The 14,461-nt window shown below is 37.2% G+C and overlaps 1 protein-coding gene across 8 annotated transcripts in view; it reads right to left on the minus strand.

Annotated features, from left to right (window-relative positions):
* LOC126483035 (diacylglycerol kinase theta) overlaps positions 1 to 14,461 on the minus strand; it is a 733,775-nt gene that overhangs the window by 265,565 nt on the left and 453,749 nt on the right. For 5 of the 8 annotated variants that reach the window (XM_050106584.1, XM_050106586.1, XM_050106583.1 and 2 more), the window contains exon 6: positions 8,068 to 8,175. The exons of the other annotated variants lie outside the window; for them this stretch is intronic. In XM_050106584.1, the coding sequence (XP_049962541.1) occupies positions 8,068 to 8,175 (108 nt within the window). The remainder of the gene's footprint in view (positions 1 to 8,067; positions 8,176 to 14,461) is intronic. 8 annotated transcript variants of the gene reach the window in all.

Genomic DNA, 14,461 nt, shown 5'->3' on the forward strand with positions numbered 1-14,461 from the left:
ACAATAGTATTAAAATTATCTGAGCAGCAGTATGAGTAAATAATACTGTCTATGAATTAATAAAGTTAATATTGGCAGTAACTGTACTACTGCAACTGCTGCCACTAATAGTGATATGACAATAATAATAATAATAATTATTATTATTATTATGACAATAATTATGGTCTGTGAATTAAAAAGGAAGGCAGATTAGCATCCTGGTGTGTGATACAATCATTGCATATCGCATGATGGCTAACAGAGTGTGACTGTACATGTCTGAGAAGGTAGCTAGACGAAAATGGCACAGGGGATTGAAAATAAGAGGTACAGAGTAGCTGGAGAGATAAGTTGGTGGGAATTATATACAGTAAGTTACCACTTGTGGTGTTATGAGGTAAAGACATTCAAGGAATGGAAATCATCTGCTTGGCACAACAGGTGCCATGACCACAGGTACTGGATTTTAAAACAAGTTATTTGATAAGGCATGTTTTTAAATACGTAGACTGCTTCAGCCACATTAATTTCATTAATAGCTTTCTGGATGTACTGCTCTGTGACTCGCAATGTAGGAGCTGAGACTGGATACTGTAGCTAACATCACCCTAAACCTTCAATTTTGGTGTTTGTCCTTTACACTGTACTATAATTAAGGCTACTATTGACTAGCAGATATCACAATAGCACTCATCCAAAAGAACACATTTTGCTGTTGAGTAATGGAATTCATGTGTTCATTGCAATGTGGTTAGCACGCTGGACTTGTACTCGTATTTGGGAAGATGGCAGTTCAGATCTACCTCTGATCATCCAGGTTTGAGCTTTCTGTGACTTCCCTAAATCACTCCACATAAATGCTGAGACAGTTCCTTTGAAAAGACACATTTGATTTCCTCGCTCACCCTCACACATTTTGGAGGCTCTTCATGGACTGAGCTCAACATAGCACTGACCTTCGTGATTACATAAGAGAGCACAGTGGGGCACCTATGTACACTATTTCTCTGCAACCTTCATCACTTATTACTGGTACATTGTTCCACATATGTTTTGGGACTGGATTAATTTAAGTCATTTTTCCTGGAACTTGCATCTTTTACAAATGTTAGTGTAGTTAGCACACCAACTAGTATAAGGAATGTACCTTGATACATGTAGTCCTATTCTGTCCTGGAATATATTAACCAACTTTTGCATTGGGGCTTAAAATTTAGTCATTTTCCTCACTATTTTCGCTTTATTTCACAACCTTCAAAAGAGCCTAGTCAAATTCTACATGAATTTTATTGTCCTTGGATTGATGTTCATGATACTATCTCTTCTATAAGACTTGTCCCATTATCCTCTTTACTCACCTATTGTTAATCTTTCAGTGTTAACATCAACTGCTGAGGAGATTGATCCTAAACTGAATTAATAACAAAATTATGTAACACATTCAAGTCGAACTAGCTGCTTTCTGAACAGAACAGAAAGAAATTTAATTGAAACAGGTTTTTAGAAGGCTTGAAAATGTCCATAGTATTAGTTGATTTTACGGCAGCTTACAATTCCTCTTGGAGGGAAGGACTCCTTCTGAAATTCCTAACAGTATTCCCCTGTAGAATTATAACACAGCTATTAAACAGCATCCTGTGTGATAGATATTTCCAATTTATTCTATGTGAAGAAACCAGTGAACGAAGAACTCTGAAAAATGAACTCCCAGAGGATTATATACTTGCACCAATTTTTTCAACCTTCTGCAGAAGTTCCTCATACTGATGGCAGGAAATTCAGTTAGAAAGGTGCCATAGCCATTGCTGTCCATGGATAGTCGTAGATGAAGCTGAAAGCAATTTGACATATGATTTCTCAGATTTCTCTTGGTCTTGTGGTAGCACGATCTTGGGTGATAACTCAAACCCAGCCCAAATAAAATAGAACAATAGTGTTTCTGCCTCAATAAGAGACAGGCCAATATTTAACTGGAAATGTATTTTAACTGAGATGCTATATAATACAGCTCTAGTCCAAAGCGTTCTGAGTCTCTCGCTTGCCAGGCATTTGACCTATCGACCACACTTGACCTAGACTTCAGCCAAAATCCCTACCAGGAATAATATCCTCCAAAAATGTGTGGTATTTCAAGGGGCTCAACAGTTGCAATGCTCCATTGCTATACATTGGGATTAGCATACAGAACAGCAGAATATTATGTTCCTGTATGACTAAACTGCAACCATACCAGCAGGCAGAACACCCAACTCTATACAACGATGTGTATGATCACCAACAGTCAAATCTATATTTTCCACCTGATCTAAGAAGGCAGGAAGCTTTGCTGCTTGAGTTTAATTCAATATTTGACAACGCCGAGGCCCCGTTCACGATTGTCTTCCAAGTGCTATATCTGACAGGCTATAATCCAAACAACCAACAATAACAGTGATGAAGGATTTGATATATGCCACAAATTGGAGCCGCTATCGGCCAAGCATGCACCACCAGGAATGCAAAATTACCTAAACACCTGCATTAATCAAACAGGCTTTGATTTCACTCAACATATGGATGGCATTTAATAGAATCTGCACAAACTATGGAATACACAATGACTTTCTTTTGAAATCGCGCAAAAGGGCCTGCCCATTTTGCAGCTGAGGTGAGGCATCCCAAGACCATTCTACACAATATGTAAGAGTATGCAAGGAGTGTGAGAAAAGTAATGAGAGTGATTTTTTTTATCTAGCACAACAATATTGTCCCCTTCAAAGTTGTTCCTTTAGGCAGGGCAGCTAAACACTTGCAGAGCTGTCATTGCCAGTGCTGGTAGCAGTGCTGAAATGCTTCAACTAGTGGAACCTTTATATGTCAGTCACATTCTGTTGAATGTTCTCGAGAGTTACAAAATGATGTTCTTTTTAAGACACTTTTCAATTTCAGGAAAAGAAAAAACTCAAAAAGACTCAGATCAGGTGAATAGAAGGATCTGGAACAACAGGAATGCCTTTTGATTTCAATGTCACATGAGACACTGTCATGTCTGCAATGTCTGGTTCATCAGTTCACCATCTTCCTGAGCTTTTCAAGAACACATTTGTAAAATACTTGGTTGACAGTTTGTTCTAGAAGAACAAATTCTTTATGCATGGTACCACTGCTGTCGCAAAACCAAAGCAGCATTGTTTTGATTTGGTTCTTTGAGAATTTTTGGTCAAGAAGATGTCTCAATGTGCCACTCCTCACTTTGCTGCTTTGTCTCAGGAGCATACTCAAAAATCCAGGATTCATCACCTGAGAGACACGACTGAACCATTCGTGGTCACTGGTAATCCTCTCAAGAAGATCAACACACATTTCCTCGATTGTCCTTCTGCTCAGTTGTGGGGATTTTCAGCACCATTTTGGCACAAACTTTCATCTTCAATGTGTTCTCGGCCCTCCAAAAATGATTTGTGCCAGTGAAACACTTGTGCTCTTTGTAGGGAATGTTCCTGTAGGCCTGTTTAAATTTTTCAAAGGTCACACTTGTGGAGTCCCAGGGCTTAACACAAAACCTGATGGCATAAAATTGCTCTAAATTCCACTGTTCCATTTTTGTAATAGACAACAAAATCCAATGAAGGCTATATGGAACTGAAACTTAGTCTGAGCATCTGGAAGGGACGAACACATCGATCTGCACAAGTAGAAGAACACAGCATTGCCATATTGATCACAGTGTTGTCAGTCTCATCATTTTCTCACGCACCTTGTACTATAGCACCATGTCCCACCAATGCAAAGGGTTTCCTGATGCTGTTCCCAGATGTGTTGATTGAACATGGAAATTAACTTTAATATTATAAGTATTTCTTACTAAACTATATAGCAAGTAAGTAAGGCATTTCCAAGCTATTCTTATCTTTTTTCATCAGTATCACTGTTTTGGTCTGTAACCAGATGTATAACAGAACCATGTATTCCACTATACACTAATTAAATGAATAATTCTTATAGCACCTACTTCATTACACACAAGTTGACATGTTTCACAGCAACCAACTTACTCCAAACATTTTATTTTAAATGGCAATATGACAATCCCTATGGGGTAAATTGACACAGATTCTCAAAATGTCAGTTACAGAACATGGACCATTTGGTTCATCCTTATAGCATCAGTACTTTGGAATTCCACTGGGGTCACTCTGCACAGAAAGTGCCTGGTTCCTGATACAAAAACAATCAGCAGTCCGGGGTTTGAGTGGGATGGATTTAAAAAATTGAAATAAGAATACTGATACAGATTGCATTAGTACTGGAATAAAGATTTCTAGACTTGATCATGGATTTTATAGTAGACACTGCAGAAAAAAATGGTTCCATGTGCAAATGAGTGCATCATAATAACATACATGAAATGTCTGTGGTAATGAAAGAGGAGGCACATACCAAAAGCTGAGGTATGGAAGCACAGCATTATATACACACACCTAGAGAGAATGGGTGGATATTTTCCAAGCACTAATCTATACCAGATGTATATTTTTTCATGTGTATGAAATATAAACTTGTTGCAACTGTGTTTACCCTAAAATGTTAATTTCAAAGCACTGCTGATTAATACTGTACTCTATATTTGTTTCAATTAACAATTTCATCTGCTCTATCTGTACATTCTGATTGAGGTTTTCCATAGTGTCCTTGACTTAAGTAATTGCCAGTATGGTTTGTTTAAGGTATACACCAAGATGGTTCCTTCAGTGAAGTCATGGCCAACCACCTGTCCTACCCTCTTAAAGCATAATTCTATATGCAGAGTGTATGCACATTTTTGAGATATTTATTTTCACTGTATTGTGATGACAAATCCTATATCGTTGTTAGATGATCCCAGGATGCATAAATCAATAAATAAATAAAATAAATAGCTTTTAAGGTTGAGTAACAAAATCCGCTGAACTTTGGGTGAAGTCCAATTTTAATATGCACCATCAAGAAATGGGTGGATCTACCTTCAGGTTTCAGTAGAATTGTCTTGTCACCTTATTAGTTTTTTCTCCCTCCATATGACCACATTTCAGGGATTTATTGGATACAGGCTGTTTAACTGAGAAATGAGGTAGGGTGAAATGATGTCAGTGAACAGTTATCCTCCAAGTCAATCAAAACATTTGATAATGACAAATGTAATTGAAACCAGTCCGTTTTAAACAGGGCATGTAAGTATACAATCATTACAGCTGAAATAAATAAGTAGATGGAAAAATATGATGTATTTATGGATAATATGAGAATGCACAACATTTTAAAATTTCACGTTGTCCACCTCTTGAATAAGAAAGAGAGTTTTAATTTTAATGACTATTACAATACAATTCATTCTACACCCTGGCAATTTTGTTTCAGCTTCCAAAGTGTACACTGTTATGTGCAATTATAATTTGGAATACGCATAAGAGGATACAAGGAACAATTACTGAGCTTAGATTGATTCAAAACAAAAATATGAATTCAACAGAACATCTTACATATAACTTGTTTTATTTGCTTTAAGATGCACCAGATAGTACAATCCATGAGGAAGAAACAATTCGTTAATGGCAGTCATTTGAAATGTAACACATCAGACATTACTCGTGCTGATGTGCATACGATAAACTTGTTTGAGAATGGGTTTAAATGATCCAATGTCCTGTATTTGAAACAAATGTATTATGAGTTCAACAGTGTAAGTCAACTGGAAGAAGGATCAGTAATAAGTTGTAATTATTATAGTGATATCAATTTCAAAACAAAGTTTTGAAATGTACTTCATTCAATAGCACAGCATAAAGTTCAGTCTTATTACAACACTAAAAGAGATCAAAAATACATTATTAACAAGTTTATGCCAACTCTGAAAATTAAAAAGACAGCTTAATAAACAAGACTCTAGAGAAGAATAATGAAGTCCTATCTTGGCATTGTAATGTGGTTCAGACCAGGATATCTTTACAAATTTTGGGCTTGCAGCCGGTCGTCGTTCAATACTTCGCACGATATTTCAACTGGGCACCTGCCAGTCATCTTCAGGTGAGCTGTCGCAGACTGGCGGAAACGTCCTCTGTTCCACAATATATACCGTACTGTAACTATTCTGCACATGCGTCGAAAACTTGATGGATGAACCACACTGCCCGCCGACAGCACCCTCGCTGGTGGAATAGCGGAACTCAGCCGTGATCTGTGTTGCTGTTTGCCACGGCCATCGACGCACTCTGTCGTCTTCGATTTGAGCAAATCGTGGAGATGATGGGATTCCATGCACTGTCCAGCTGGTAGCCGCTGTCATAGTTTAACAGATTTTCTGCCACTCGTATTTCTACGGATTCTTTAATAATGGAGTCCCAGAAAGACGTTGCTGTGGACAAAATCATTGTTTTCTCATACTACATTGAATGTCCAGTAGAAATACAATGTTCAGCAATAGCGGACTTGCTTGGCTGCAAAAGGCGGATACCACATTGGCACGGTGTCTTGTAAATTCCGGACTTTCGTAGTAACAGATTGTCCTTAACTGATCCCACAAGGTCCGCAATCTTCGATGGTGGGCGGAAAACCACTTTTACCTGAAATTTTCGGAGGATTCTTGCTATTTTAAACGAAGTGTTGCCAACGAAAGGAAGAAAAGCTAAAGATTGTTCCGCCATGTTGCCATCACCCATCGCAAACCATGAGTTTGCTGAAAACACTTGTTCATTTAGCTCATACTGTCTCAGATCTAGATAGCTTACCTCAAGAACTCGCCCATCTAAAGACAGTATTCAGCGAAAATGGGTATTCCATCCGGCAGATTAACAGGGCACTAACAGTTAAAACTAAGAAGCAGGAAGTGAATAAAGAGGACAACATACCCATTACCTATCTAATAGCATGCCACATCATACTGTGGCAGTAATTATTATACATACGTATTTGCACACTGTAATTCGTACATGACCTGTTCATTCTACAGCCAACATTATCCACATTAGTAAAGATATACCGTGTGAAATATTTTACAAATGATTAGCTATATGGTGACTTGTTTCCTTTAAACCTTATTTCTAAGACCTTCCAATGTCTATTCAGTATGGTGACTAAAATTGCCTAATTACTTTCATGACACACAGCACACAGTGTTATCATTCTTGTTCAGTTATCCTTGCTGCCTCTATAGATCATCATACACTGTCAGTGGCAGTTTCTTTTAGTATGGAAGCAACAAGACAAAGACATCTAGTGAACAACAATATTGTTAAGTGTTATGCAGTTTTTCAAGCCGCTATTTAGGACAAATATTTCACAGAGCATAAAACCTTATGTATTACTGATACAGAATATTATTAACAAAAGACCTCAAACACTAAATAAAGGGTCTGACTAAGAGCTAACACATTGGAGAAAATTTTCTACTTCACAATATGTTTTACCAATTTAAAATGTTTTTGGAGCATTTCTGTTTGTCTGCAGTTACTGACAGCTGAATTATTGTCATATGATACCTCAACACATTCTGTTTGAAACCAAATTTGCAAGTCTATTTTTCACGATGTTAATTATCTATGTGTTAAAGGACTTCAGATTACACAAAGAAGAAAAAAGAATTTGATGTAAAGGATGTAATTTAAGAAACCTCAGATCAGGTCAGAATTATTGGCAGCATATAAAATTAATAGTAAGCAGCCACTACTTTATCCTCTGAAATACATATAGAGGTCGTATTAACATTTTCTTGTGAAGTATAACTGAAGATGGAACGAACATGAAGCACCATCATGATGAGAATGATGCAAGAAGGAATTAAGATACTCAGTTAATGTTCAATCTAAACTTATTGAGGAGTCATCAGTAAGAAACTTAAATTTTGCCAGCAATAACTTTTCTTTCTTATACGAAAAGAAATGAATCTTAGTGCTGAGCAAAATTACAAGCCCACTCATTTATTTATTTCTATATGCACAAGCTTTCTGTGTTTAGTATAACAGCATCTATCATGCAGCAGTCACAGCAGTAATTTTTGGTTGAACTTAAAAACACAGAATTGTGACTTATCACAATATATGCAACAAGACAGGCCGTGAGGGATTTATGTACCTCTCATATAAGGAGGTGATGTGTGGCAACTGCCCTTGCAGCTGCGAGGCAAAACAAGTGATAGTCCCTTCATGACAGCTGAAACTCGGCTTCCACTATCATCATAGCCTGAAAATTGCAAAACTTGGCAAACATTATCAAGAAACCTAGACCTACAACTTGTGATGAAAAACAAACAATGTGAGACTCACAACACAGATGATGTCACAACTCATGCATGAAATTAATAGGTGGAAGAGGACAAAAATAAACAGGAGATATTTAAAAAGGTCAAGATGAATTATTCAGAGGTATTTTAGAAATGAGTTAAAGTGGCACAGATTATATATTATAATCTAAATTTTAGTTGCCACAGCAAGTAGTGGAACCCACGTGGAAACTATTATAATGGTAATTGCAATTATGCACTTATAGCAGTAAGACCTGTCATTAACATGCACTGAAGGAGAATGAAGCAGAGATACTAGATTATACAGGGTGTCCCAGAAATGTTGCAATAAATTTCAAGGTGTTGTATAAGGTGCCTTGACAAAGAAGTTGAGGATAGGAACCCATGTCCAGAAATGTTGTCCAATAATAAAACAGAACATTGAAGTTATAGGTGCTGGCACCTCCTACTAGGCCAGGCATTTGGCAGCAAATATAACTTTGGACACTGACAGACCATAGGTGGAATGTCTTGGTAATGTTGTTTGTTATTCAGTGATGGTGACTGTTTGCCATGATTGCCAGGGGAGAAGATGGTGCAAGCTGCTGAGTAGACAGGTCTTGTCTCCTATGAATGAAATGCTCTGTTGCCTTGGTGGATGGTGGTTTCAGACATAGGTTGCTGCCTTCAGTTTATTTTTCTCCTGTATAGTAAAAAAATGGAGATTTTAGAGGGCTCAAAGAAAAAAAAATTGCGAGTGGAAACCCGCGTCTGAAACTGGCATCCACCAAACCAACAGACTGAGTAAGTGACTTTGGTTTATTTCACATTATCTGTTTCTGTTTTGTCATTCTTGTTTTTCTTGTAACTTCAACATAACTGGAGTACATGAAAGACTGTATATGATAAAACTTTCTGGACACTGTACATTTATCCAACATAAATTCTGTATGTTCTGCTCAGGCAAGGCCTTTCTGCACAAGAGCCACCTCCATATTCTCCACTGGTGACCATGGCAATCAGTCACAATCACTGAATAACAAACAACATTACGAGACATCCCCCCTACAGTCTGTCAGCGTAAAAAGTCACATTTGCTGCCAAAGAGTTGGCTTCTGGTGCCTATAACTTCAATGCTCTGCGACATCGTTGGACGAATTTCCGGACACTGGTTCCTATCCTCGGTTTGTTTCTCAAGACACCCTATACAAACACTCAAGGTTTGTTGCAACATTTCTGGGAAACCCTGTATAACGTGTGGAAAAACATTTTTGTAAGACACAGCTATTCCTATGATAGGCCAGTCCTTCATGAAGCATTGTAAGCTAATGAGGTAGTGAGGAAGTTACTTTGCTTTACTTCACAGTATCTGTTTCTGTTTTGTCATTCTTGTTTTTCTTGTAACTGCAACCGCACCTTCAGTACATGAGAGACTGTATTTGGTAAAACTTTCCAGCCACTGTTAATCTATCCAACATAATTTCTGTGTGTTCTGCTTAGCCAAGAAATTGTAAGAGAATGTTGTACATTATAACAAAAAAATGTGTGACTTTGAGGATCATGTAATGTCACGCTATGTAGTGTTTCAGGATATTTGTAAACATCCCAACACACCATTGGAAAGCCGTTGACAAGAGATGCTCTTGAATAAACTGAATAAGAATAAATGTAGTGGGAAAGGGAAACTGTGTGTATTCCTTTCTTGTATGCAGTGAAGGTGGAGCAGGGGTGGAGCCGGCGAGAAGAGGACCAGTAAAACTGGTATTACAACCACTGGTCATCCAGGAGTCATTTGTGCCATGGTGCAGCAAGTGCCTGAATCCGAGAGCAATGGAGTACACGACACACCAACAAGAGCGTAATGAAAAATTGAACAGCAATAGTTGTTTATCTGGTTTGCTCTCTCAGGTCCTAAAGTACGCATGTACAGATGTTTTTGAATGTACTCAAGAGAGTGGTATTACCATAGCAATTGTTTATTGCATTGTTAAAAGAAATAGCGAAAATATTGGGCAAAATATACCCATTTGTGAGAAGTGTGGCTATTTATTTAGTAGCACAGTAGAGACAACTTGCGGAAGCATTCCAGGAATCTTCACCACAGTTGGATTAATAAGGAGGTGGCATGGAAGGATCTGGACCACCAAACAACTACTCTGAGAAGAGAAGATAAAGGTAATATTGCTTTCATCTGGCGGTGTGTTAGGGTCAGCAAAATATTGCCCAGTTATATTGGCCAGGGATGCAACTTCCCACTAGTGCCGATATAAGACCCACCACAAACCCTACAAAATATACATCAGCAGGAGAAGAGGGAAAAATACATCCCATGTGGCAATGCTGGAAAACATGAACGGAGAATGTACCAGATAGTAAGTGCATAAAATTGATCTGAGTCAGAATTACGACTCCAAAGAATAGAAGGCAGAGAAGTTGCTCCTGGCAACCAGCGGTCAACAACAGTGGCCTATAACACATGAAACAAGAAATCAAAAATAATTCAGAGCTTCTTTTGAACGAATTGTCTGAGAAAGATTAGTAAACACATAATGAATGAAAACTATAATTTACTCTCGGATATCTGAAACAGAAAAAAAAGAAGAAGACAGTGCACCCATATTATAAACAGTGAGTACACGGAATTAGTTCAAAACTTAACAAAATTGTTTCGATGGGATAACACATATGGCGGACATCGATCCTGCAGGAGTTATCAACGGAGAGAGGCGAGCAGTTAAGCGAGTACAGGGTGCTGTATTGTCCAGTCAGCAGCAGCACACAGCACGGGAGCAGACATCGGGTTCAACTTCAGTGCCGGCTTCAGCTGTTCTACAACCAGCCGTGAACATTTAAAAAAGTAGAGACATTTCTGTGAGTATAGGGTTTGATATTAACATTGTTGATTGGTAATAAATAGTGTATGCTGATCACAAGAAAGATGGCAATGCAAAACAAGGAATTAAGATCGATACTAGAAGGTATAATTAAGCAGAGAAGGATAAGGCGATACTAGAAGGTATAATTCAAGAACAAGCAGAGAAGGATAGGGAAGGACGGACAACGGAACTAGTAGAATTAGTTAAGTCCATTAAGGAACAAGTTACTGAATCAATCGATGACGTACTCAGCCATAAAATACAAGAGGTTAAAGCTAACTTAGAATCTAACTTCAATGCACAAATTAACGATCGAAACATTAAAATAATGGAAATAAATTCTAGAGTAAATTAATTATGAGAATCAGTGCCAATAGAGGTGCAACAAGTTGCTAAACAAGTGTTAACAGATCATTTACAGGAAACTGTACATAGATTAACAACCTGACAGTGGACGGGCTGTGTAGATAATGTGAATTCCTAATTCCAAATGGTATGAGCTAGTATTTCAGATAAAAACAAGCGTATCATGTCCATACAGGAAAATGCTGTAACAGGGACACCTGATGCTATAAAACATTTGGAAAAAACGTTTACAGTTATTCGTAGAAAAAGAAGTAAAAGACAAAACAGAAATAAATAATGACAAAATCACTTCTGGGGAAGGTACAATTAACAGTAAACAAGAACTTGATGGAATATGGAAAACAATAGATGATAATGAAAAGAAATTAAAAAATAGTAAACCTGAAACTATGACAGGAGTAACTAAAGATGTAATAGAGGGTTTATTGATAGGTAATGCATTTAACTTAGCAAAGCAATTCCCAAAGTATAAACCAGACAGTGATGTACACCCAATTTATTTTTTACGAGTGTTTGCCAGATCTTTACCTAAAAATTGGGGTCTTTGAAAGATTTTTAGGAAAGCTTTAAGAGGAAGTACTGGTCTTCAAGTACTCAGGAGAAATTAATCTTAAAGTTATTAGACCATACTCCACACAATAATTCGTTGGGCACATATAAAAAGTACATAGAATGGCATTTGACAAAATCGAAGTACTTAGATGATCCAATAGATGAAATGCACTTAGTAAAAGTACTCATTAGAAGTTTACCATACCACACTCAACAAGGAATATTGTACAGAGGGTAGAAAACTGTGAATGAGTTATTAACGTTTATTGAAGGTTTAGACACACTGAATACTGAAAGAAATGAAAATTATTCAGTGAATGACTGAAATATGGGGAATAGTAATAACAAATCCTTTCCTAATTCCTTACTGTGGATGAAGGACTCAAATTATTGTAGAGCAAGCAGTAATGAAACTGTTCACAGCAGGGATAATGGTCTAAATCACAATAACCCTAGAGGGGGAAGAATTCATACCGATAACATCAACTCGCAGGTGTTTACACCTCAAAACCAACAAATAAATATGCAACAAAATAATAACACAGGCAAGTCAGCGTATTGTTGAAGTAAGTTCCAACCGGTATCCGGTCATAGTGACGGAAAACGAGAACAATCCTGGGTCAACTGGGTCAAGGGCCAGAATCCAGGATGTCACAGAACAATACTCAGCCCATATATAAGTAAAATGATTGCTTATAGTAAAATATCACCTATTAACGATTGGTTATTAGCGGTAGAGGAAAATTTAGAAAAAGTGCAACACAAACCAATTGTAATCAGAAAAATAAGAAACAAAGAAGTGGAAATTTACACAGATTCAGGAAGCAAAGTATCAATAATTTCAGAGGAATGGCTATTATTAAGTGGAAGAATAAAGGAATTTCCTAAGTTACCGGTTATGGGAGTACATATTGTAGGTATTACAGGTACTAACGCAATGTAGTGAAATGGGAAATAAGGATTACATTTGAAATAAATCAACTGGTGTTTGAACAAACCATGTTAATAGTCCCTACAATAATATGCAAGTATTACTAGGAGTAGATTGGTTAATGAAATATGCAGTGGTAATAGACTTTCAGAGTGGTTCTTCTAAGTGCAATCTAGATAACTATAATAAAGAGATCTTGTTTAAGACAGATCGATGTCAAGCACTACATGGGAGTAATAATTTATGATTAATAGCGAATATGAGTTCAATGGAGAAAGATGTAAGTAATCCACAACAAACTGCAAATAAAGCTGATTTGTATGCAAAGGCTTACGAATCGGAACTGTTAAACCCTTAATCAAAAGGAAGAGCTATATGGAATATTATGCAGATATTCAGATTATTTTTAGACAAACCAGGGAATACAGGAGATTATGCGTGTAGTTTTAACATCAAAAGCAAGGAACCTTTTTTCTTTTAGACTTTACCACGTACCTATCAACGTAAAACAGGAAGTACAGGAAGAAATAGATAAAATGTTAGATAATAGTGTTATAGAAAAGAAGTACAAGCATATACAACAATCCACTGTTAGTTGTCAGAAAGGCAACAGGAGGTGTGCACTTAGTTCTAGACGTGAGAACCTTAAATCGTCACAATGAACCGGAGAGAGATCGTCCCATATGCATAGACGAACTACTTGCATGTTTTGCAAAAGCAAATTAATTTAGTTCCGTGGATCTGATGTATGGGTACTGGCAGGTGAAATTAACTAAAGAATCTAGACCTTACACTGCATTCCTATATGACGGAAAGGCACACCAATTTAAAGTTTTGCCATTTGGGTTAAACATATCAGTATTAGTGTTTATAACAGTGTTTGTTTCAGAAACCTGGGAGGAACATTGTGATTTACTTGCAAGAGCACTAGAGAAATTCTATACCAAGGGAATAACTATTAAGCTTGCTAATCACATTTTGGGCGAGAGAAACTAAAATTCTTGGGACATCTCTTAGGAATAAGAGGAATTAAGCCAGATCCAGAACGCATTAGAGCGATTAAAGACTGTCCACATCCTCAGAATGTGAAACAGTTACGTTTCCTTTTAGGATTAGTGGGATTTTATAGACAATATGTACAAAGACAAGTCATGAATAATAAACATCTACCATTGCTATTAAAGAGAAAGGCGAAATGGATATGGGATGAAAATTCAGAAAAGGCATTCCACGAAGTAAAGGATACCCTAGTCAATGCTCCTATTTTAAACCATCCGAGTCTTCATGAACCATTTGGCATCGCAACAGATGCATCAGAATATGGCATAGCATCAGAAGTCTTTCAAGGGAAATGGGACCCAGAAGAGGGAGAACATAAAACCATTGCTTTCGCTAGTCACAGCCTAGACAAACCTGAGCTGAATTATACAGCAACGGAGAAAGAATTACTTGCTGTGGTATGGAGCTTAAAGAAATTTGAAACACTGATTTGGGGTTCAGATATCATTATTTATACAGATC

Source organism: Schistocerca serialis, chromosome 1 (assembly GCF_023864345.2).
Source record: "Schistocerca serialis cubense isolate TAMUIC-IGC-003099 chromosome 1, iqSchSeri2.2, whole genome shotgun sequence".
Lineage (NCBI taxonomy): Eukaryota > Metazoa > Arthropoda > Insecta > Orthoptera > Acrididae > Schistocerca > Schistocerca serialis.